Source organism: Echinops telfairi, unplaced genomic scaffold (assembly GCF_000313985.2).
Source record: "Echinops telfairi isolate 266 unplaced genomic scaffold, ASM31398v2 ScPeMD7_15;HRSCAF=58, whole genome shotgun sequence".
NCBI classification, from domain to species: Eukaryota; Metazoa; Chordata; class Mammalia; order Afrosoricida; family Tenrecidae; genus Echinops; species Echinops telfairi.
Genome location: NW_022103912.1, coordinates 4,254,813 through 4,280,910, shown reverse-complemented (window position 1 = coordinate 4,280,910; position 26,098 = coordinate 4,254,813). Strand labels below are relative to the sequence as shown.

General features: G+C 45.5%; 1 protein-coding gene and 1 non-coding gene across 3 annotated transcripts in view; both read right to left on the bottom strand.

The window, feature by feature from the left end:
* CCDC93 (coiled-coil domain containing 93) overlaps positions 1–24,764 on the bottom strand; it is a 93,251-nt gene extending 68,487 nt beyond the window's left edge. For both annotated transcript variants that reach the window (XM_045287409.1, XM_004711910.3), the window contains exons 1-5: positions 24,660–24,764; positions 18,972–19,085; positions 17,243–17,337; positions 8,376–8,487; positions 2,952–3,050 (exon numbers count right to left, since the gene is read on the bottom strand). In XM_045287409.1, coding sequence (XP_045143344.1) covers positions 2,952–3,050; positions 8,376–8,487; positions 17,243–17,337; positions 18,972–19,085; positions 24,660–24,701 — 462 coding nt within the window. In that variant the 5' untranslated portion in view covers positions 24,702–24,764. The remainder of the gene's footprint in view (positions 1–2,951; positions 3,051–8,375; positions 8,488–17,242; positions 17,338–18,971; positions 19,086–24,659) is intronic.
* Positions 11,716–11,865, bottom strand: LOC115868615. The gene has a single exon (XR_004045701.1). It is a non-coding gene; the product is annotated as a U12 minor spliceosomal RNA (small nuclear RNA).
* Positions 24,765–26,098: the final 1,334 nt, after the last annotated feature.

The window sequence follows — 26,098 nt, the reverse complement described above, 5'->3', positions numbered from 1 at the left end:
TCAGGGAGAGGACTTGTCTGATCAGAGCACATGGGAGCAAATGAAGGGAGAGGAAGAGAGAGTGGAGCACATCCTGGCCCACCAAGCCTTGAGGACAACATTCCTGCTCAGAACAGTTAATGCACAGAGAGGACCATATGACCAGCCCCACTATGAGACACGACATCCCTCACTGACCCATAGCCCTACAGTGACAACACTGGAGATGGTGTGGGAACTGCGCCCGATCTGACCCCACCACACTGAGGCAAAACACTAAGGGCGTGCAACAGAACAGTGAGGGGAGCAGAGCAAGGAAGTCCCGAAGGAGAAGAAAACTAGACTTTGGGGCCAGGGCATGGCACCCGATCAGATTTGACCAGAAAACACTCCTAAAGGTCAACAAACAGTCCTTGAACTATTTACAGGCTTTTCTATTTTTTGTCATTGTTCTTTTTGTTGTTGTTGTTTTGTTTTGCTCTATCTTATTTTTTGTGCATATTATTATCTCTGTAAGTTTATCTAGATAAGATAGGCTGGATAAACAATCTGGAGGAGAAAACAAGGGGACTGATGGTTCCGGGAGGGATGTGGGAGAGAGGGAGGTGGGAGAAAGGAAGTGGTGTTACCAACCCAGGGACAAGGGAACAAGTGACCCAAAATCAGTAGCAAGGAGGGTATAAAAGGCCTGGTAGGGCTTGATCAAGGGCAATGTGACTGGGAAGAATTACTGAAACCCAAATGAAGGCTGAGCATGATAGTGGGACAAGAGGAAAGTAAAAGGAAGTAGAGGAAAGAACTAGGAGGCAAAGGGCATTTATAGAAGTCTAAATACAGGCATGTCCATGTGTAAATATACTTATATATGATGATGGGGAAATAGATCTATGTGCATATATTTATAGGTTTAGTATTAAGGTAGCAGACGGAGATTGGGCCTCCACTCAAGTACTCCCTCAATACAAGAACACTTTGCTCGATTAAACAGACATTCCATGACACCCACCTTCCCAACAGGATCGCTGACGACAAATGTGTGCATAAGCAAATGTCGTGAAGAAAAGCTGATGGTGCCTGGCTATCAAAGGACATAGCGCCTGGGGTCTTAAAGGCTTGAAGATAAACAAGTGGCCATAGAGCTCAGAAGCAACAAAGTCCACATGGAAAAAGCACGCCAGCCTGTGTGATCACTAGCTGTTGAAGGGATCAGGTAACAGACACCAAAGAACAAAAAAATCTTATCATTGTGAATGAGGTGGGGGGTGCAGATTGGGGACCCAAAGCCCATCTGTGGGCAACCGGACATTCCCTTTCAGAAGGGTCGCAGGGAGGAGTTGAGCCAGTCAGGGTGCAGTGTAGCAATGATGGAACATACAATTTTCCTCTAGTTCTTTAATGCTTCCTCCCCAACCCCGACTATCATGATCCCAACTCTACCTTACAAATCTGGCTAGACCAGAATATGTACACTGAAACAGACAGGAACTGGAAACACAGGGAATCCAGGACAGAAGATCCCTTCAGGGCCAGTGGTGAGAGTGGCGATACCGAGAGGGTAGAGGGAAGGTGGGGGAGGAAGGGGGAACCGATTACAAGGATCTACATATAAGCCCCTCCCTGGGGGATGGACAACAGAAAAGTGGGTGAAAGGAGACATCAGACAGTGTAAGATATGACAAAATAATAATTTATAAATTATCAAGGGTTCATGAAGAAGGGGTGAGCGGGGAGGGAGGGGGAAAACTGAGTAGCTGAAACCAAGGGTTTAAGTAGAAAGCAAATGTTTTGAGAATGATGAGGGCAACAAATGTACAAATGTACTTGACACAATGGATGCATGTATGAGGGCAACAAATGTACAAATGTACTTGACACAATGGATGCATGTATGGATTGTGATACGAGTTGTATGAGCCCCCAATACAATGATTAAAAAAAAAAGATCACAATGGATGCATGTATGGATTGTGATACGGGTTGTATGAGCCCCCAATACAATGATTAAAAAAAAAAATGATCCAGAGACTTGAGACCAGACTAGATTTACCTACTTCTGCAGCTGTATGAACCATTTTCTTGTTTTAAGTTTCTGCGCGCGCGCATATGTGTGTGTGTGTGTGTGTGAGAGAGAGAGAGAGAGAGAGAGAGCGGCAGAGAGAGAGAGATTTGCTTCTCTGGATAGATAACCCAGCTCAAACCACCCCCAAGACAGGGGTCACGAAGCCTCACCAGACTGGCAGTTTTCTAACAAAACCAACCACGGCGCTGTCTTTCAGGACTGCTTTGCCCACACTGGCTGCTCAGTGAAAGCACCTATCTCAAAGGCATGGCCACCGCCCCCCCCACTTTCCGAGGGTGGCTCCTAATGTCAGCCCTTACCACCTAGGTATCACAGCCAGACAAATAACCCCCACGGAACAGATCACATAAGATTATATAGGCCTACCATGGAGAGTATTATTTAAATGACAGTACATAAACAGAACAGCTTGTACAGGCATTACACTGGATCCTGAGCTAATCTGAAAGATGACGCGAAGAAGCAAAGTAAACTCACCTGACTCTTGGAGCCACAACCAGAATAAAAAACGTAAAATTGTGCAGGAAAACACGGTTCGGACAGGTCACCGAGGATGGATGACTTTTCTTTGTATTTTCCACATTTTTGAAATTAATTTCTAGTATTTTTTACATGGAAACCGGAAAACATTTTTATTTTCCCAAAAGACTACTACTTAAAAACATCAGACACAAAAGGGCAAACCTGGAGATTTTGAACTCAATGCCCCAGTTCCCACACATGGGCAAGGCCCAGCAGGGGCAGAGGTCCCAAGTCTCAGGGGGTGTCCGGAGAAGGGCTTGGGAAGAAGCCCCCTTTCGGGAACCTGATCTTACACTGCTCATGCCACACGAGTCTCTACGTATGTGCTCATCTTCTCAGGTGACTGCAGAGCGCAAGGCAGAAGACTGACCTCTGGGAGACTGTAGGTTTTCTGGAACTGGGATATGGAGTAGGAGCGGATGTAGTCTCCCATCTCTTCTTTTGTCTCTATGGCTCGCTTCACCAGCCACTAAAAAGGAAAGTTGGACAACGTGAGCTGGTCAGTATGAAATCCCACAGCAATGAATGCCAACTCAGAGGGCACAATTTGTGAATCCAAATCACTGTTCTCAACTGGCGAGAAATGCCAAACATACTTAATGAGAAAGCAACTGGCTAGACATTTGAGATGTGAAGGCCCAGCCAGCCCTGGTGCTGAGCAGCTGTGCAGGGGCTGGACATGCTCACTGTATAGCCTCAGGGCTCAGTGCCCTTCTTGGCCAAGTGGAGGCCAGCATTTGAGTCCCTTCCACCTGACAAGCTGCTGCTGCAAGAGCAAATGCAGTCAAAGTGCTCTGGAAACACCTGAAGCACAATGCATCCACGAGACCCAGAGGCATCTCTTAGAGTGAACCTCTTTCCTGTACTGCTAACGGAAACCAGAGAAAGGGGAGCAAATATAATTCTAGGCTTGATAGGTTAAAAAGATCCCCAAAATACTAAGAATTAAAAAACATGTCCACACTCTCTAAGTCTCGTTGTATTCTCTGTAAGTCTCACAACATTATGGTACTGGTCATGCTTTATAGAAGCTGAGCTCGGAGAAACTGTGCAATTTCCCCACTGATTTAGAGCTAGCAAGCCCTCAGACTAGTAGTCACAGCCTGATTCTCTGAACCAGGGGTCCTCAAACTGCGGCCCGCCAAGGACATTTATCCGGCCCGCCGGGTGTTTGTGCCCCCTGTATTTTTACTTCAAAATAAGATATATGCAGTGTGCATAGGAATTTGTTCATAGTTTTTTTTTTAAACTGTAGTCTGGCCCTCCAACAGGTCTGAGGGACAGTGAACTGGCTCCCTGTTTAAAAAGTGAGGATCCCTGCTCTGAACCATAAGACTGACAAATGGGATTATCAAATGTTTTCCAGCATTGTGGGGCTGATACACATCCTTAAAATGAGCTGCTTCTCACTTGTCCTATTTAAAATGCACACCTATGTAAAACAAACGTTAAAGAGTCTGTTAAGTGTGTGTATTACACTCGTGCTTGCACACATTCACCACCATGTACAAAAGACCCAGGTGCACTGAGTGTGAAAAAGTGAAGTCCAACATCTTCTGACGCCTCTCCATTCTACTTGTTTCTGAAAACACTTATCAAGCACTGAGCGGTGCAATGGTTAAGCACTTGGCTGCCAACTGAAAGGTCATGATTACAACTCACCAGCCGCTGCAAGAAGAAACAGGTCTCAGCTTGTTTCCCTAAAGATTCTAGCTTTAGAAGCCCACTGGTTGCTATGAGCTGGAATTACCTGGACGGCCATTGGTGTTAGGACATCTCAGCACTAGACCCAAGGGTAAGAGAAGTAGTTTTTAACACTGAGAATCCAGAAAAATATCTGAAAGCTCCTGGATATCCACCGCCAAGCAGTCTTTCTTTCCTCCTAAGAGGTAATAATCCCTAACGCATGCTTCCACTCATCATGTCTCTATCACTGCGGGAGAACTAGAGAGGAGGCTTCCTACTCCCCAAATGAGTTACGGTCCCGGAAACTCACAGGGGCATTTATACTCTGTCTTCTAGCAACTGACTTGGTGGTCATGAGTTATTTTGGTACATCAATGCCTGTCCACATTCATACTTGCCAATGAGCCCTGGGCTGGTAGCCACAAGGTCAGCAGACCAAACTGACCAGCTGCTCCTTGGAAGAGAGATGAAGCTGTGCGTAGGGTCACTGTAAGTCAGAATTCATTTGATGGCAGTGGGTTTGCTCTGGGGTATACGCTTTCGCTACCTATTGTATAAAATATATTTTCTTATTTGGCATGTTCTTAAATTTTGTATTGAAAGGTGGTTTCAATTACTAATGGACGTTTGGGGAGTTTCTGGTTTGCTGATATTTTTACAAACTCTACTGCTAGCAGCATTGTTGCCTGAGCCTCTTGGTACCCCAGAGGCAGAGCTTCTCCGTGGGAAGCAGAGAAAAGGGGCTTCTGGCTGAGAGGTCCACACATCTTCAATGTCACCACCAAATGAAGCCCACTGCCAACAAGTCAATTCCAATTCAGAGACCTTGCAGGATGGAGCAGAACTGCCCCGCTGAGTTTCAAGACTGAATCTTTATGGGAGCAGACATGATCGACTTTCTCCCAGAGCGGCTGACGGCTGTGAAGAGCTGACCGGCTGGGCTGGGCTTCCCAGTGTTGGCACTTCGATGCCATCATCCTCCGTGATGAAATCTAGGACAGTGGTCCCCTCCATGAACACAGCAGTTATGGGTAGCCAGTCAACTGCAAGGGATTTTCTTGTGAGTGCGGTCTGCTTTGAATCTATGCAGACAAAGCTCTCTTGCTTTCTGTACTAACTTGTCATCTGGCCTTTGCTCTTTTGACTTAAGCCAATGGCCTGTCATACTGACTGCCAATCCTGGGAGCCACTAGCCTCTCTAGTCTGGGAGTCATCAGCCTGCCCTGTTACCTGCCAACCTTGGATTCATTCCAGTCTTCTCTCTGGTCTGCCAATCTTGGCTTCGTCAGCTTCTGAAGTTAGGGGAGCCAGAAGAAACTTTCAGTCTGACACCTGGCCCACAGATTTGGAGCTTGTCAGCTCTACAACTGTGTGAGCCATTTCCTTGCGATAAATCTCTGTATACACTGAAGACTGAGAAGTGGCAGCAGAACCAGGAGACTGGTGGCAGGCTTCACAACAGGCTTCCTGAATGGTGGAAGGACAGTGCAGTGCTATTGGGCCAAGGTTTACTGGTAGGATGGGGGGGGGGGGGCCCTCTGGGCATGTACCAGTGTAACTAATAACTTTTTAAACACTTGCCCAAGGAGGGCAGAGACCCAAAGGAGCCTGTCCTGAGGGGTCAGGAGAAGATCTGTCTCCAAGGGGATATACCCAGCAGAAAGGCGTTTGTTTACACAGGGAAGAAGAGATAAGAGATCCGTCTTACACTGGAGGGAGGGACATACTCACCACTTCAGGAGCCTTCCAGACCTTGCCCTACATGCTCCTGAGCCCAAGGTGCACCTGTTACTTCCTTAACAAAGCTCAGAATCATGAATATCACTTGTGAGTTCTGCACCAAAGAGAGGAGCCAAGACTGGGAGGGCAGCTGGTGGAAAGTGAAGAAAGGCTGCTAAATGGAGCTCTCTCTGCTCTCCATCTCACAGAGGCTACACTGAGCTGAAGCCAATCTTGATTCTGTCTCCTCAAGTTCGGAGGAAGTCTGATGTCCATTATAATTTTATATTTACCTCACTGCTGTCAGTCAATTCTGACTCACGGTGCCCTACAGGACAGGACAGAACTGCCCCTGCGCGTTCCTGAGACTAACTCTTTCTGGGAATTTATTTATAATAAATCTTTATGGCAGTGCTCAGAATAGAAAGCCCCGTCTTTCTCCACTGGAGCGGCTGACGGTTTCAAACTATTGACCTTGTGGTTGGCCCCCACTGTGCAACCCACTGTGCCATTTTTATAGGGCTCCTTTACTCTGAGGCTGGTGGCTACATGGATTTGTTCTCAAGATATGAAAGCAACAGCAAGGCAGGAGGGAGTTTTAAAATGTCCTTAGCCAGCCAATAGAGGTGCAATTCTAGGACAGCCTCTCATTTTAGGCTCGAACGTGTTATAAGTGCGTGAAATTAAGGAATCTTGTACCCACTTGCCTACACCGGAAACGTGTCCAGACAAGAGCTGCTCCAGGGTTCTACTCACAATGTTGAGCACCTGTACAGGTTGAAAACACCCAAGCTGACTGTAGTCACATATACCCTTTTCTCATATCTGGACCCAAGTTTTTGCCACCCCCCCACCCTCCCTCACCCCCCACCTAAATTCTTGTGTACCGTTGAGTAAGTCTAATCTCCAGAGATTCAGAGTTCAGGGAAAGGATAACAACGTCACAGCATGATGTTGTTGGGGGTTGAGCAATGATCAGCACAGGGTCTCTGCTCCTCATTTTCACACAACAGGACCAGGTTCCACCTCCCATTAACAAATTCTGACAAATTTAACGCTCCTAAAACGAACTCGATGGCTCAGGCTTAAGTCTAGTGCAGGGAAAGAGTACCAGCAACAGCAGAAAAGCAGCAGGTACGCATACCTACAACGTCCTGACGAAATGTGCGGTCCTTCAGGTAAGTGCTTACTACACAGGAATGTGCATTTCCCTCGCTCCAAACAGACCCAACTACTGCTGCCGTTTAGTAGATGGGAAGTCACTCGACCAAGGTCACGGAGCTAGAAAGTGACAGCTGGGCTGTGTCTCAGGAAACCATGTTCTCCACAATTCCAACACAATGCAATCTTAACATAGAATTGTTCCCCCTCTTTCTCAGTGGCTGCACAAATGGCAAATGGGCACACCCAAAGCTGAGAGACGGGAGTTTAGACGGTGATCTTCTTGTCAGCTTCTCCATTCGGCAACTTCCTGACACTTCCTCTGAGTCTCACATTTTAGAATCAGATGCTTCAAAGACATCACACAGCAGGCAACACAGATACATCTCTTTACTTCTCTTCAGTCAAGGTTCCTAGAGGTGAAGCTCAGACACAGCGACTGCAGACTCGAGGTGGAGAGAGTGCAGGAGCCCTGATTACAGCGGCTCAGGAAACAGCTGGGGTGGAGCTGTCTCGCCCATTAGAGAGTAAAACGTCAAATGAGTATTGGACACCTACAAAGGACTAGATGCTGGGATTTGAACCTAGAAAGTCTCAGGAAACCATGTTTTTATCTCCAACTAAGCGCTGCAGACACAACAGTAAGTAAGACAGCCATAGTGCCCGAACTCATGAAGCTTTCAGTCTGAAGGCAGAAACAGATACTTAAATAAGTGAATATAAACAGTCAAACTGCATGAGGAGGATTGCTGTGGAAGTACTTTTATGTATGGACACAGAAAATTTGCCTGTTCTAGATGAGGAAGCCAGGGAAGGTCTCCTAGAGCAGGTTTGGCGGAGCTAATAGACCTAGAGAAAGAATATAAAGTAGGCAATTAAGGAAGGCGAGAGCGAACACTCCAGCACAGGAACCAGCACCTGCAAAGCCTCCAGAGAGGAGGAAACAGCACATGGCAATGTCTGTGGGGCTCGAATAGCCAGAACAAAGTCCACGCACGACGAGTGGACAGACTGGAAGGGACCAGAGCATGCAGGGCAATGAAAAGCCACGATGGGACACTGGAAATCCCTAAGTGACAGCGTAAACCCAGGGAAGGCATCAGGAAACCTCGCATCTTCTGCTCTCACCAAATCCACACACACCTACCAGACACGGGACCAGGCCAGGGGCCGAGGGGCCCATAGGGATTCTGATGTGCAGAGGACAAGACCCCACACAGACTCTCACCTGAACAACAGGAAATATGTGGATAAAGTCCATGCCCTGGATCTGGTGGGGCTCCAGCTGGTGTGGGCATTTCATCCTTGGCAGGACTGACACGATTTTTTCTGAGAGAGCTCTGTTCAGAAATGACAACAAGCAGAGAGTTGAGCGCATTTAAATAGCTCTTAAGACCTCTCAAAGTCCGGACGCCATCCCAGCAGAACCTTGGCTTCTCAATGCCAGTGCCCCACCAGGACTACATCTTTCCTGGCTGACCAAAACAGAGAAAAACAAGCCCAATTTAGATGTGTAGGTGTCAGGCCATCCAACTGATGTTATTTTTAAATGATGTTTTTTGTTTACATACTTGTTTCTCTGTACTAGTGCAAATTTCTTGCGTTTTTTTATTGTTGGTGTTTTATAGCGAGATTTCTTCCATTCATTTGCCTTCCCCTTTAGTGACTGACTGACTCACCCTTTTGCTTCCCACCACTGGTTGCCTCAAGGAATATTCCTGGTAGTGTGAAAACTTTTCCTTGCCTTTGTCATAGTGATCTCATATGGTATCTGCCCCTGAGTGACCACGTAATTTCATTCAGGTTAATATTCCCCAAGTTCATCTACATTACAAGGTGTCTTGAAGACTCATCATTATTCTCTAACGTTGTGTGGTATACCACCAGAGTCTGTGTATCCACGCTTCACTGGGACTCGTGCTGTGATGACTATGGTTCTCCTCGGCATAGGACAGAGCTTCAGAAAATTCATGACTCAGCTTCTAAGTCAATTGTTAAAAAACTTTTTGCAATAAGATTAGATCCAAAGATTTGCAGTTATATTTTCTTCTTTTGAAAAACAGCATTTTATTTTAGGTGAAAATATGTTTAGCAAAACATGACCCTATTGGACCATTTCTACACACCATGTTCAGTAACGGTACATTCGTGACGTTGTGTCAACATTCTTCTTGTATTACTCTAATTGTATCACTTTCATTAACTTCATCTTGCTGCTCCCCAACTTCTCCTCTATGCTTTACATCAGCGGTTCTCAACCTGTGGGTTGACCCCCTTTAAGGGTCGAATAACCTTTCACAGGGGTGTCTGATACATAACAGTAGCAAAATTACAGTTATGAAGTAGCAACAACAATAATGTTATGGTTGGGGGGGGTCACTACAACATGAGGAACTGCATTAAAGGGTCGTGGCATTAGGAAGGTTGAGAACCACTGCTTTATATGAACTGTTGTCCACTTTGGTCTCATACAGATCATTCTAAAAAAAGGTTTATTGACACATAATTCAGAACATACAATTCAGTGGCTTAAATATATTTAAAAGTTTTGTCACCACAATTTTAGAACATTAACTTCATTCTTGTATTCACTGATCGCTCACTTCCCCCAACCCCTCTCCTGCCACAATTCTAAGAAATGGTTAATCTAGTTACTGTCTCTAGTTTTACCTATCCTGACTTTCATACATAGAAAATCCTAGCAAAACAAGAACAAAAAAATAAAACACAGAAAATCCTCAATCCAAAAGAATGCAGAAAATAATAAAAACTAGAACAAGTTAAAAATGAATCAAAGGGGTAAACAAATGGTAAGATACTACATTTTAACCTAACTCTATTTGTAGGAATCTACTTTCCCAAACACTCTGAGGACAGGGCTGTTCACATGCCTGGTGAGTGGACTGAGGGAATTCAGTAGAAGCTGAATCCATGACAGCTTTGCAAATGGATGTTGGGCTTTCACTGCCTTCAGATTGGCAGTAATTTTCAGTGTGCTAGTAGGATCCCTGGTGGTTATGCATTGGCTTGTTAGCCACAAGGTCAGTAGTTTGAAACAACCATATAATAAAGAATCATCATATCCATTCACAAATGCCCAAAATATTACGATAAGTTAAATTTGTTAATTCCTGGAGCTCACAGTATGCCAGAAGACAGGCAAATAAATGATGGCAACACACTTACAACCATTAAGACGAGGGACTCACACAGGTCCTGCCTGAAAGAACATACAATCTTTCTCTGTAAGACTCAGGGCCTCATGCTAAAATAAATTTGGAGTTTTCTACTTTGGGCACAGAAATATTTAAAAAATAATTTGTAGCCTTAAGCTTTTTAAAAATTAATATATTCTACAATCAATTCTGGATTTTGGAAAACCATGCATCCTCACTGTTATTTTCAGAGAGGAGACATGCTTTGCCTCTCAAGAGACACGGACTTCTCTCTAGCACCTGGCCTCAGCCCTCCTACGGACTAGCTGGACTTGGGGAGGATAAACTGGGCTCCATAAGACCCAAGATCATACCTACGGGTCAACAGGCATCTCCCACCTGAGCCTCCCTCAGCCCCAATGGAAAGTTTTCCAGCTCAGTGTGGGAATAGGAGGGGCACTGTCATGGCGGGTGAACTTATGTGCAAATCTGTTTCAATACAGATTTAAGCCCCATTCTCTGATAATGGGTCTCCACCTGGTTGGCTCTCTTATTTTACATGTTACTTGGATCAGATCAGAAAACATGAGCTATTTAATGGGTCTGCTAAACCCTAGATCCATGCTACCCATACTGGGAACCTTGACAAACAATGCGGAATGACCCTGAGGGACCAGGAAGAACTGAGGACCCTGAAGAAATGAGTCAGTTGCACATGCAGTTTGGTTCTATGTGATGCCAGACCCTTTTATAAAACTTAACCTGTTAGAGCAACTAGCTGGGACCCAATTTGTAAGTGCAGGGTAATTTCCTAATAGACGAAGGCCATGGTGCACAAGGCGGCACTACATAGGTCTTAGCTACAAGGAGCTCATGTGGGTTCTGTTGAGAGGGCAGAAAAAGATGACCCTGATGTACTGTACCCTGCCCAACACGGCAACTCCCATACTGACCAACTCCCATACTGAACTCCCATACTCCCATACTGACCAACTCCCATACTGAACTCCCATACTCCCATACTGACCAACTCCCACACTAACCAACTCCCATACTGACCAACTCCCATACTGAACTCCCATACTCCCATACTGAACTCCCATACTCCCATACTGAAGCGGCTGTCCTACACCTATGTCGCTGTCCTGAAACCCATGTCAGGGTCGGGGTGGGGGCTGAAGGGGACAGGACTTTTGTAGAAGAGTCTTAGCTTTGAATATTCCAAATTATGAGGGGATACCTGCCCACAAAAATGTCTGTAAAGTTTTTTCAAAGATATGTGCTTAAATTTTCTTACAGAACAACCTGTCACCTTCAAAGTACTCTCATTACACTTACTACATTTGTCAAATCTGCAATTCCATTGCTGGAAACATTTTTCTTTCTTTCTTTTTTTTTTTTATAAGGGGGTTTCGGGCAGATCGCAACACCCAGGCATCCCGCAAAGTAGGCGGGTCACCGTAGGGGCAACCTTTACCCGCTCAAAAATTCGTCTCACATTAGCAGTGAGGATCCGGGCGTCACCCCGGATCGTTAATTTCCTTACTCATAAGTTTAAGGCATTGGAAGCATTTTTCAAACTCATCTGTTTGGATGACTGATAGCACTTCCCTCCTTTTTTTCCTTCACCTGTTCCAAGTCATCAAATCGCTGTCCTTTCATGTCCCTCTTCATTCGAGGAAACAAAAAGAAGTCCCACAGAGCGAGGTCAGGTGAGTAAGGTGTGTAGGACAAGAGAGGCATGCTGTTTTTTGCCAAAAACTTGTGCACCGAGATGGCTGCACGAATAGGTACATTGTCTTGGTGGCAAAACCAGTCCCGCATCTGACACAAATCAGACCTTTCTGTCATACACGGTTATCGTTTCAGAACCTCCAAATAGAAAGCTTGATTAACAGTCTGACTTGCTGGAATGAACTCCAAATGCACTACGAGTCCACATTTTCATCCTTTTGGGAAGTTGATGACATCCAGAAGGAGGTTTATCATCAATCAACATTTCACCTGTTTTGAAATGAGAAAACCACTTGTACACTTGAGATTTTCCCATAGCATTGTCCTTTTAAGCTGTGTTCCACATCCAAATAGTTTCTGCGGTATTTTTCCCAAATAGGAAACAAAATTTCATAGCCGAACTCTGTTCTCTTAAATCAACCATCACAAAAAAAGATTGGAATAAAATTGCTTGTATAAAAAAATTCACTGTGACCGGAGAGAACCTTCCCAATCAATGCCACTGGATGCACTAATTCTGAGCAAATTGCTCGATGCTCACCTAGCGGGAAAAATACATTTGATGAAAACTCCACCTAGTAGAGCTTTTTTCATTTTGGGGGTACCCTCTCATATATGTGCCCAACAAAAGACCCTCAAAATTCGTCAACCGAATCCTCAAAGAGATGAAAAGAGCAATTACCGCATCAACAATTATAGTATGTGATTTCAATACACTACTCTCAAAGAAAGATAGAACAACAGGTAAGAAACTCAATAAAGAAACTGAAGACCTAAACAGCACAATTAAACAACTCAACATAATAGACATTTTCTGGTGCACTGCAACCAAAAGTTAAAAAAATACACATTCTTCTCCAATACACCTGGCTCATACTCAAAAACAGACCATATGCTCGAGAAAATTCACACACTGCGATCTCCTTCAGACCACCTTGTCTGACCACTGTGCCATCGAGTTGGAAAATAACCATAAAGAACAAAAACAAAGACAAACACCCGGTGACTTAATAACACCGTTCTCAAAAAATCAATGGGTATTAATTAACCCAAATAAGAGAGGAAGTTAAGAAGTTCCTAGAAACCAATAAGAAGGGCAGTACAGCATACCAAAACCTATGGGACACACCCAAAGCAGTTATCTGAAGTAATCTTATTGCAATAAAGGAACACATGAAAAAAGAGAGACCAGTGTCGTTAGCACCTTAACTCAGCACTTCCAACAGCTAAAACAGAGCCAACAGCACAATCCTTCAAACAGTAAAAGAAATCATAAAAATCAACAGAGCAAAAAGCTGGTTCTTCAAAAGGGGTCCACGATAGGATTGCTGGAAACAACAGAGGAGTCTGCAGAGTAGTAGGTTACAAGATTAACAAGCAGAAATCAATTGGATAGACCAGCGATGGGAATGCAGGAAAAGGTATCGGGGAATCAGTACCGTTCACAATAGCCGCACAACAGCTGAAGTAGCTAGGAATAGGCTGAAGTAGCTCCGTACAAAGAAAACTACAGAACATGAGCCCAAAAGGGATCTACACAAAGCAATCCACAAATCCTAGAGCCATCTATAAATCCAATGCGATCTCGACCCAACTTCCAGCATTATTCTTCAAAGAAATGGAAAAACTGATGACCAACTTCATATAGAAAGGGAAAAAACCCACAAAAGGCATAGAACTCCTCAAGAAAAAGAATACAGTAGTTGGCCTTGCACTACCTGACCTTGAAACCTCCTACACAGCCAGTGGTCAAAACAGTCTAGTACTGGTATAATGACTGAGACTTGAACCTATGGACCAGAACAGAAAACCCAGATATAAAAACATCTGCATACAGAAACTTTATTTTTGACAAAGGCTCCACAAAACATTCAATGGGAAGCAGATGCCCTCTTCAATCAATGGTGTTGGAAAAGTGGATACCCACCTGCAGAAGAATGAGACAAGATCCACACCTCACTCCACACACAAAAACAAACTCAAGGTGGATCAAAGACCTAAATGTAAAACCCAAAGTTATCAGGATCATCAGGGAGAAAATTGGGACAAAGCTCGGAGCCCTAGTGCAGGGAATGCACAGGCTGTCAGAAATAACAAAGGAAACTCACACTCCGGGGAAGATAAAATAGATGAATGCGACCTATTAAAAATAAAACCCTGTGTACATTCAAAGACTTTATTAAAAGAGTGAATAGAGATCCCGCAGGCTGGGAAACGATATTTAGTAACGAACTAACGGACAAAGGATTCATTACGAAGATCTGCAGAATGTTACAAGGTTACTAATAGCCCTCTGAGAAGGTGGGCAAAGGACCTGAACAGCCGATTCTCAGAGGATGAAGCTCGAATGGCTCATAAACACAGAAGGAAATGCTCCCAGTCATCAGCCACCAGGAAATGCAGGTCAAAAGCAACAACGATACACCACCTAAGGCCCATTCCTGTAGCCCAAGTTTAGAATACAGAGAACAAATGTTGGAGAGGGTGTGGTGAGAGAGCAACTCTCATCCATCACTGGTGGACTTGTAAATAGCTACAGCCACTGTGGAAGGGGATAGGGCGATACTTAAAACAGAAGGCAATTGAACTACCATATGACCCAGCAGTACCATTATTGGGTATATACACCAAAGAAATAAAGAGATCATGAAGAGACGCTTGCTCCCCCATGTGCATTGCAGCACAGTTCACAATAGCAAGAAGCTAGAAACAGCCTCAATTCCCATCAATAGAAAAGTGGATAAAAAAACTCGGGTACATACACACATGGGAATACTACACATCCCTCAACAACAGCAATGAACCCATGAAACTCCCAAGACGTGGAAGGATCTGGATGACTGTATGCTGAGTGAAGTCAGTCAAGCACAAAGGACTAATACTGTCTGAGTCCACTGTAGTAGGTAGAGCAGCAAAACGGGTACAAGATCAAGCTTACATGCCATCCAGTTTTCTGGTAACGAGCTTCACCAGTGCCAATGAACCACACATCAGCCATTCCTGGTTAAGTATAGTGTAGGTCACTTGGCCGGAGGGCACCTCACAACCACTGTGATCACACGGTTAGGGAAAGGGGGCGGTGCTGTTTGCTGAGTGGTAGCCAGGTGGATCTGGGGTGAGGTCTCCCAGAGAGGGAGACAGTCCTGTCAGAGGGATGAGGCTTACTGATGGGAGGGGCAGCCTAAGGGAGGGGAGAGGAAATGGTCAAATTTGGGCTATCATAGGTACATGTCTGTTGTGGAGAGGGGAGGGCGAGCTGACCTCCAGGTGGGGAGGAGAGACTGCGGAAGCCCTTGGGATCTTTAGTGGAGTGCAGCATTGACGTAGGGGGTCTGGGAGTATCCCAGGAGCCAGGCCAGGGCCACAGAACATTGAATCCTGGATCTTCAGGGTGCCTGTCATACTTGAGGCTGTGTTGGTGAGACCCCTAATGGGAATTCTACCTGGAGAACTGGACTCTACCCCAGACACACTTGTAACCTGAGGACTTAGCTGGAAACCACACTGTGGCTGAGGTAGCAAAAGACAGCTGTACCAAGAGCAGTGCACTCTTGGTTAGCGAACAAAGTCTTGGTACGTCAATGCCCTGCATGCTGTATGAAGATAGGTATTACCCCAGCAATCCTGTGACGACCATTCTGTTATATTCTGCTTATGCGCATCTATATTAGGGTATATCTCAGGGGTGCATTGCCACTGGGGCTCTTGAAGCTGTGTGATTTGTTGCTTTATTTTTCCATAAATGAAGCCCAGCGATGTTGATCCTATATGGAAAGAAACTGTAACAAGGATTTGGGGGAAGGGGAATGTAGAGATGTGGAGAAGATAAGGAGGAGATGACGTCAAGAAGTCCAGGAAGGAAAAGTATGATTTGGAGAACAAATATGCTTATGGAAGAAATTGCACGATTATGTTTGACATGATTGAATTATGGAATGATATGACAATATGTAATGGGCTCTGAAGTTACAGCAAATTAAAAAACAACAACAAACAAACACAGATCCAGGAACGGCTTTTGGGCTTGCACTAAATCCCAGCTCCAACTTAAGAACCATCGTTTCTTACATCATGGCCCTGCTGCATACTCACGTTCACAAAATGACCACTGAAGATAAGGGCTACGGTAAAGTGTGGTGAAGAAAGCAGATTTTGCCCAGCTATCAATTGGAATAGTGTCTGGGGTCTTAACGGCTTGTATTTAAATAAGCAGCCACCTAAGTGAGGAATCACCTAAGTCCACAGGAAGAAGCTCACAACATTCGGATATGGTGAGGAGAATAGCATCAGAGCAAAAATTATAACCACCCAATTTGTGGAGGGCTAAGGGGGGCGGGGGGCACCCAAAACCTATCTGCAGAATATCTAGCCAGGCTGAACCACTGGCAGATCAGCTCCAGCAAGAGGCAAGAGTCTCGAACAATCTTAATGACAAGTAGAGACCATTGTAATCTTGATTATGTGGGACTGACCTTGATACTTGGCCAGTTGAAGGGACCTGAATTTGTTCTGGGTTTAAATATCTCTTACTGGTTCCATCACAGAAATTTCTTCCTTGGCTTTTTGAACGTTGTTGGGGGTCTAAAAGCCTTCTTACACGTTATTTGTATTTTTGTCTGTATACTATTATGTTTTATCCTTACCACCTTAGCGCAATGCTGTTTTTTGTTTTCTGTTGGGTTCCCAGCTGTGAAGCACAGGAGTGGGTGCATGAGGAGGACAACTGATACAGGGGATATAGGGAATACAGGGGTGCGGGGTAGATGAGAAGGAGGGAATGGGGATCCCGGGGTAAAGAGTGAAGACAGGAGTAGAGGAAGCACTAGAATGGGTTGTGATTGCATAACTCATCTTAGAGGTGATTTAGCCATGGGAGGGGGGAACGCTCGAAAATTCATGTGGGGGTGATTGTACAATTCTTCTTGATAAGATTGAATGACTTAACTATTGAATTACATGATATGTAAATTACTTGCCAGGTAAAAAAGAAAATGAGAAAAAAACCTGAATATTAAATGACTCATATACTAGCTACATGACCTTGGCTGCCCCTTGGCTGCCCCAACTTCAGTTTCCTTAGCTGTAAACAAGGATGCCACCTGTTACGAGGAAAATTAAAATATCTAAATTATACAGCACAACGTCTGGCACACAGTAAACTCCTTTTCCCCATTTATCTTCCTCCATGGCAAACCCCATCACTTACATTTTCTGACCTATTGTAGAGTTTTCTTGAAAGAGTAAATCAACATCCACATCGAAGTTGCACGTGGTGATGCACCAAGTCATTCCTCCTACTACCTGCAAGACAGAAAGAATATGATTGTTTTTCCTTTCTAGTTTCAGGAGAGGGGGCGGGGAAGGCACATGAATTACAACTCGTTCTTTCAGACTCAGTAAACATCCAAGATTATTGATCGCTAAAGACTGAGAATGTGTTCACCTTACCCCATCAACTACAATTCACCTACACCAGCGGTTCTCAACCTGTGGGTCGTGACCCTTTGGGGGTCGAACGACCCTTTCACAGGGGTCACCTGATTCATAACAGTAGCAAAATGACAGTTATGAAGTAGCAAGGAAAATTATGTTATAGTTGGGGGGTCACCACAACATGAGGAACTGTATGAAAGGGTCCCGGCATGAGGAAGGTCGAGAACCACTGACTAAAGTAATGTTGTCCATTCAGACTGTCTGCAAAGATGAGCATGTTCTATGTCCGCTCTTTCCAACGCACGAGCTACTACTTACCCCGAGAGTTACTGAGCCCTGGAGAGGTGGCTGGTGTGACTGAGACTTTTACATTAGTTTTAATTAGTCCAACTAGCTACCATATTGGATTGTACAGAAAAAAAAAACACCACTTTGTACATGTCTGTTTAGCAATAAGCACTGGTTCATTCTGTGTTTCCTCTGGCCCAGCAAGAATGCTAAAGCACACAAGGAATGGGCGAGGAGAAAAAGAAACTCCAGGACATTAAACATTATACTGGGCGAGTGATACCTGAACTTTACCAGACGATTAAAAAGTATGCACCATTTCCTTTTTACAGAAGATAACACAAGCTCAAGAAGCTAAGCATCTGGTCCAAAGTTATCCAGCTCGTAGTACAAAGGGAAGAACTATTCTAATTCAGCTCCGGCTGACTTAGAGCCTAACTATATTAAGATAATTCAGATTTTTTTCTTCTCTCCCTCCTCACATACACAAATGAACGTGACCTAGTGGAACAGTGATTAAATCACTGCACAGAAGAAAAGATGTGGTCGTCTGCTTCTGCAACGATTTACAGACTTTGACACCCGAGGAGTAGCTCTATTCTAACGTACAGGGTCACTGTGAGTCAGATCCAATTGGGTAGCAATGGGTAGACACTAAACACTGGATTCCCTAAAGTCCGTAAGTACTGTGATTAAATGGACACGTCCTATCTAGATCCTCCTTACAGTACAGGAGTAAGACCATTCCTTCTCAGCTGAGAAGCCTCAGCCCAGTTGCAGGCAAGCAGCAGATTCCAGAGGAATTATGTGTTCTAGTGACCACACATGTGGACAGCCCAACTGCCAGTTTGAAGTTCACTACTTAATATTCGTATGTCTTATTTTCCCCATCTACTTACGGGAGATGAGAATCCCTGCTCTCTGCAGCTCACAGGATTTCTGAGATGCAAATGAGGCTTAACCTAACACTCCATCTCGAAACACATTCTCTGTCAGACACAGCTTGTTATTAGAAAAAGCAGCTATGCTTGATTGTGACTTAGGCTCATGAGCGTTACTTAATAAAAACAGATTCCAGGGCTTAATGAATCAGTTAGGAAGAAAAGGGAACATGGAAACAGATGAAAAATGATAAATGCTCTGTTTCCCTACACGGAGCTAATCATGCACTCCTCCCCCAAATGAGCCTAGTTAGTAGAAGGGCTTCTTCTTACCTTATCAAAAGGTGACAAGCCTTTAATTCTTGCTCGGAAATACCCAGCTGCAACCAAGAGTTCCAGAATTTCAGTCAACTTGACATTTTGTTCTTCATCTTCTCGTGTCTCCACCTAAAAGGTCAACAGTTCAGTGGTAAAACCTTGACCTTGTACACAAGACATACTTCACCGTCACAACTCAGCGCCAAAGACTATGTCACACAGTGTCGTCCGAGTCAGACCACCGGGTCTCCACCACCAGGGAGCGCTTAATGGTCATGGAAGGGGGAGCAGACAGATACAGGAACCCATACAGAAGATGACAGCGTATGGCCCCCTCCCCACCCCCGGTTCTCGAATCTATGGCTTGACACGCTTCTTGATTAAGTTATAAGCTCTTCCCAGACAAGCACAAGGTTTTCTGTATAACTTTGTGCCCATGCTGGTCCCAGATGTTACTAACAAAGGGAGCAGGAACAATGAAAATAACTCATCACCTCTTTGTATTTTCCTTTCTGATCTCAACGGATCAGGGCTGGTAACTGTCCCATAATAGCTGGTGTTGTCAGGCGCCGTCGAGTGGGTTGGACCCACAGTGACCCTGTGCACAACACAAGGAAACACTGCATGGCCCTTTGCCTTCTTCACAACTGTTCCTATGCCCGAGTTCACAGTTGCAGTCCCCACTTTACCAAGCATGATGTCCTTCTCCAGGGACTAACCTCTCCTGAAAATATGTTCAAAGTATGTAAACTAAAGTCTTGCCATCCTTGCCTCTAAGGAGGACTCTGGCTGTACTTCTTCCAAGAAAGATTGGTTTGTCCTTTTAGTAGTCTATGGTACTTTCACTATTCTTCTCCAGCATGACAATTCCAACGCATAGATTCTTCTTTAGTCTTCCTTATTCAACGTCCAACTTTCACATGCATAAGCGGCAACTAAAAAACCAGGACTAGGGTCAGGCATACCACAAACCTCAAAGTAACATCCTTGATTTTCAATACTCTAAAGAGGTGCTGTGTGGCAGATTTACCCACTGCAAGGGATCTTTTGGTCTCTTGACTGCTGCTTCCATGAGCATTGATTGTGGATCCAAGCAAGACAAAATCCTTGACAACTTCAATCTTTTTTCCATTCATCGGGATGTTACCTACTGGTGCTGCGGCAGTTACATAATCTCCTGTCAACTTGAGCAAAAGGGTGGAGTCTAGCCTGTCAATCAGGTCTAGTCAATGAGGCCTCTGGGTGGGCATGCTCTTCTGAAGATTCTGGAAACTCCTGTCTTCCTCCCTGGGAGGCGGAAAACATGCTCGCTCTGCTTCACATTCCATGGAGCTATGGTAAAGGCAGCCAGGGCCCTGGAGGTGGAGGAGCCACATGGAGACCCACGCCAGCGCTGAGGTGCTTCCACCGCCACTGGATCCATAAGACTTTCCACCCACTGACTATGAGTCAGAATGTTCTCACTGGCTGTAAGATGTTTACCTACTACTTAAATCCATTTAAATATCACGGTCATTTTGAATGTACTTGTTTTCTTTAACTGTACTTCTCCTGTACTATAGCAGAAAAATTGGAAACTAAAGCATCCTGATCCAAAGTCTTACTACTCCCTCACTCAATGATGCTTATTACATCTTCTTTTATCAGTAAATGATTAGCCCAGTAGGTTTGGGGCTGCCCAAACCTATACTTTTAAAAAGTCTTAAGAGACCAGCCCTTAACAGGCTTTTGGGAGATCAACTTTGAACCCATTAATACTTTCACTGATGATGTTTTTGTATACAAAGGAGCTTCAAAAAGTTCTTGGAAAAATGAAACATTGTCATAAATTTTTTGAAACTCCCCTCCCCTCCTCTGATCTTGTTAAGTGCTGTAGAACAGGTTTCGGTCAGGAATTCTCTGTACATGGAAGGAAACACTCTCAACTTTATCCATCATGTTGTCCTTGTAGCCGGCCACAGAGTTTATACCAATAATTTATTGGTGTCAAGAATTTATGGTCAATGCCTATTTGTACGGTCTTCAGTAAGAGTGGGGGGTCCAAGCACCCAAAGTCAGTCATGTAAGCACTGTGTGCCTATGACTGACCTCCAGTAAAAATCCTGGCACTAAGGCTTGCGTGAGCCTCTCTACTTGACAACAAGCACATTTTCATACATCACTGCTGGGAGAATAAAGTGCTGTCCAAATGACTCCATTGGGAGAGGACAGAAAGAAGGCCGAGTCTGGTCTCTCCTTGACTCTGCCCTTTAGGCTTTTGTCCTTTGCTGATTTTAATCTTTTGCTTTTAGGGGGGAAGTGGAGGGGGGGAATGGCACAATGTAATAAACTGTAACCATGAGTATAGCAGCTTTTCTAAGTTCTAAGAGGGTTTCTAGTGAATCGCTGGGTCATGGATACCCAAGACAACTATACATCTTCCATGTATTCTCTCTACTATGGCAACTTCCTCTCAATCTTTCTTCCCTGGTAGTCTGTCTTCAGTTTTCATTTGATCACTTCTTAGCTCATTCCAATCAATCATCTCCAATGCATCATAAATTCCAATTGTCTTGGTTTGACATCCAGTTCTTTGGCCCCAACTGATTTTCTCAGCTTCATCTCCCCTCAGAACAATCCAGACACCAGCATGGACACCCTACCCGAGCATTTTCCATTGGCATTTTTCACTGCTCACACAGGCCCCTTTCTCTTCCTCTTCTCTAACGATCCAGAAACCACATTCACACTTCAGCTCCTACCCAATGCCATTCCTGAAAATCAGGCTGAAATAGCCATGCCTCCGTCTGTGCCCTTCATACAATTAAGTATAAGTGACATGTCTCACGTCACCTACATGTCTGTCTTTCCAACTGAACTAGTTCCTGGTTCAGGAGGGAGCCCCTGGTTTAGTATTTTTTTTTACACATTTACACATCCATGTTTACACATCCATGTTTAGTCCTCTGCACCTAAACAGCATTTAGTTCAAGAGGAATATCTGTAACGATGTATGTAATCAACTCATTACATAAAGTACCTAAGTGTCAACCATGTAATAACCCTGGATTTTCAATCATGGCATTGATAGTGGAATGCTAAGTTTATTTTGAGATACAAACTGCCCAGGAGAAGAGGCATACACATATTAACATACAGCTGAATATGGAATTATTAGTGACTGGTAATCTTTTGAGATGGAAGGGAGATGATAGTCATAAGCCATTGCTCCTTTCATTTTTCTCTCCTTCAAATGATGCTACCTCAGCCTATCAAACACTCAGAAATTTTGCAAGCATTGTTCATGAGGATGTGCACCTCTCTTATGCAAATTATCTGGGGGATGGTTGAGAAATATCTTTAGATGGAGAGACTGAAAAAAAAATAATTAAGAAAAGTCAGTTAACAAAGATAGAAGAGGAAAACGGTACAATATTGCCTTCAAAACTCTTAGAGTGTCATAGATACTTGTGATTTATTCAATCATTGTTTCACACAGGAATCTCTGGGAGGAGATGGTAATAATATTTCATGAAAGCATTATCCTCATCCTCAACTCATCTAATAAGCCCTCACGGGCCCCACAGTAGCTCTACTGTCCACACTTGTCCCCTCACCCCAAGAATGGGGAAGTTTACTTGTGATGTTTGAAAAAACTCGTTGGCATGTGCCACGGTATGGAGTAAATTAATATGATTTCAAATTCACTTCACAGATTAACAATGAAACAAAATGGGAATGGACTAGGCAAACACACCTGGAATGAAAGAATAGCTACTCCGGAAGTCATAAAAAGCTACCAGACTAGTTAACACAAATTGCAAAAGAAATTCTGATAAAAACGAGTGACGGTGAGCCCTACAGCAGGCATAATACATCCTCAAATGCCCCATACCCGTTCCTGTAAACTGATATGCAAAACCATGTGTAATCCTGTTTCCATCCTTTACATATAGAGAGGGTTAATTTGAATTTAATGAATTAACTGGACTTTTGACAGCTTAATGACACAACTACCCACAATCATATGTACTGGTCTTTGAACTTAATAATCATAACAAAATTATATTCATCCTGAAAGTCTATTAGTTGCCAGACACCGTCTTACGAGCCCTGGTGGTGTAGTGGTTACTAATTGGAATTGGGCAGCTAACCAACAGGACAGCAGATGGAGGCCAGCAGCCACTCTCGAGGAGAAAGATGAGGCTTTTCTATTTCTCTAACGAGCTGCAGTCTCAGAAACTCACAGGGGTAGTTCTATGGTCACAATGAGTCAGAGCTGAATGGATGGCAGTGAGCTGGTGTTATTTTGAGTCTTAGGCAATGGAAAAAGTGACCGATCAGAAGCAGGCTCCTGGCAGTCAATGAAAGGGTACACAAAAGCCGAGACAGAAACAATTGCTTTTTATTTTAGAAAAAGTCTAGCACTGTGGAAAACTGGACTGAAGAGAGTGGAGGTAGATACCAAATAGAAGTTTAAAGTAAAAAAGCAGGCAAAAATGTGATAAGGGCCGGGGAAAAAGTGATTTAAAAAAAAAAAGAAAAAAGCTTCCAATCTGACAGTATAGAACTTGGCCTTCAAAATCCTGGATCCCATCAAGACATGTAAGGTTTGACTTAACGCAGGTGCTCTGACATGAGCTTTGTTAGGCTTTCTTAGCAATACATGGATTTGTCCTCTGGAACCATCAAGAGACAGATGTTTTTCTGACTCTGCCACCAGCTTCTGCACACTGAATGCATTTATATTCCGTGGGCATCTGAGATGAATGAAATCTCTGGGTAATGCTCAGTGGCTCACCAAAAGAATGGAGGTTCCCGTCCACCCGGATGTACCTCAAAAGAATGGCCTGACAAATGATCTGACACACCAGTCACCGACACCCTAGGGCGCGCAGTTCCACTGTGACATGGCAGAGGCCACCGTGCAATGCAGTGATTCCACTGTAATGACTTGAAGATCCGCGAGGGGCACCGAGAAGCAACTCCAGACACAATGAGATGGTGTGAAGCGACTACTCCCCGCGTCAAGTAATCAAACAACTGTCAGAAATGCCTACTTCAGAACCTACGGGCGGAGAATTGAGCTTGAGGTCCATTATTCTTAAAAATCGAGTAAAAGAGTGTCCTCAGTAAATTAACTGAAAGAGGAGGCAGATGCAACCAGGTAGTTAGTGATACTTGCGGCCGAAAGGAAGCGCACGTTGCCTTCATCCCAACCGCGGTGCAAACCTGGAGACACCCTAAGGAGAAGTCTGTCTAGGGTGGCATTCCCTCGGGGATGGGCCCCCTGGGCTCCGAGAGGCGGAGCCACTCGAGGTCACCGCCCTTTGCACAGCGGCGCCCAGGCCGGCGCTGCGCGTCCCGTGACTCGTGGGCGCGGCATCTTCGGGCCTCGGGGGAGTCGGCAGGGGGAAGACGTCCCCGGGGACCCGCCAGGTGGGTGCCCCGAGCCCTCGGCTCCTTGGCCGGCGTCAGGGCACGCGCCCCGCTGGGCAGGTCCTCTCCCTCAGGAGACGGGGGTGGATGTGGTGAGGCCCCACCCACCCAGGGGCCACCCACCCCGGGGCCACCCAGCAGCAGGGTGACGGGCCCTCGCCGCCAACCTGCAGACACACCTACGGAAGGGGGCGGGGCGCCTGCAAACGCAGCGCCCCGAGTTGGGCCCTCTCCCCAGAAATGCCCACTGGCCCGAGCGGTGCCGGGGGGTGGGGGGGTCCTTACCTCCGGGACGCTCTGGTCGTCCGGCCCCTTGGGGAGCCCCATGGTCCGGGGGGGCTGGCAGGCGGCGGGAGCTAGGCCGGCAGGGTGGAGGAAGCGGTCCCCGGCGGAGGAGCTGCTACCGGGGCGGAGTGCAAAGCCCCACTTCCTCCGCCGCGACGGGACCGGGGCGCCGCGGCCGGTGCGCATGCGCCTTGCGGCGCGGGAGCTCTGCGCCTGCGCGAGGGCGCCGGGGCCGGACTGCGCGCGGGCCCGACCCCGACGTGGTTTGTCGCGGGGACGCGAAGCTGGAGGGTCTGCGGGAACTCGGCGTCCGCGGTCCTCGAATCGCTTCGCCGAAGGACACATGCCTTCTGGCCCCTCCTTCTTTGCGTCCGGTCTCGAGGACATTTGGAAACACCCAGCTTCCGGAGTCCCATGCGGAGCCCAGCTGAGCTGCTTGGGCCTCCCAGAACCGGGCCGGTTCTAGGTCCAAGGCAGCTGTGGCCTCCGGTGGACGCGCACAAGCGGACAGCGCCCCAGTGAAGAGATTCTTCCACGTGCCTCGCTGAAGCCAGAGCCAGAGATAGCTTGTCCCCAGGGAACCTCCTTTGGGGATGGTGACCTCCCATCGCAGTTGCCTGGGTCTCCTGCAGAAAGCACATCTCCCAAGAAAGTGGACTTGTGTGTTCACATCATTCTAGCTGCCGGTTCACTTAGTAATCGGAACCAGGACTCCCCTTTGGGCGTCCCAGAGGAAGACAGCTGTGAAAGGATTGTCTCCCCACTCTCTTAGCGTTTACACTCTCTTACAGTTTACCACAGGAAGCCTAAGTTCGTTTGTAGCCCTGCTCCATCAACAAGGATTCAGCCTTCCCTTAGCCCTTTCTGACCCTTGGCCAGCAAAGCAAAAATCTTTGCTCACCTGCCCTGCCCTGGAGTGTCCTGAGTAGGAATCGACGGCAGTAAGTTTTGTTTTCTTTTCCCCCTGAAACACCAGCCGCAAGGCCTATTCCTGCCACATAGTGTGGCTTCTCCGGCTTTCTTCCTCTGTTCTTTGCTTCCTTTTTTTAAGAGATGAAGAAAGGTGACTCTTGTCACCCTATGTACAACAGAACAAAACACTACCTGTTGGCGCCCCGTGCTCACTATTGTTCGTAGGTTTGAGCACTGTCGCAGCCACTGTGTCTGCGTCAGTCTGGGTAGACTGGAGAAACAAATCCACAGACACACATACGTGTATACGAAAGAGCTTTATGTATAAGAGTAGTTGAACATTGAGAAAACATCCCAGCCCAGTCCAGATCAAGTCCATAACTCCACTATTAGCCCATATGTCTGATACCAATCTATAAAGTCCTCTTCAGACTTACAAAACATGTGCAATGATGCCGAATGTAGAAAATCACAGGCCAGTGGGTAGAAAGTCTTTGGATCCAGGGGCATTGGAAACATCTCAGCTC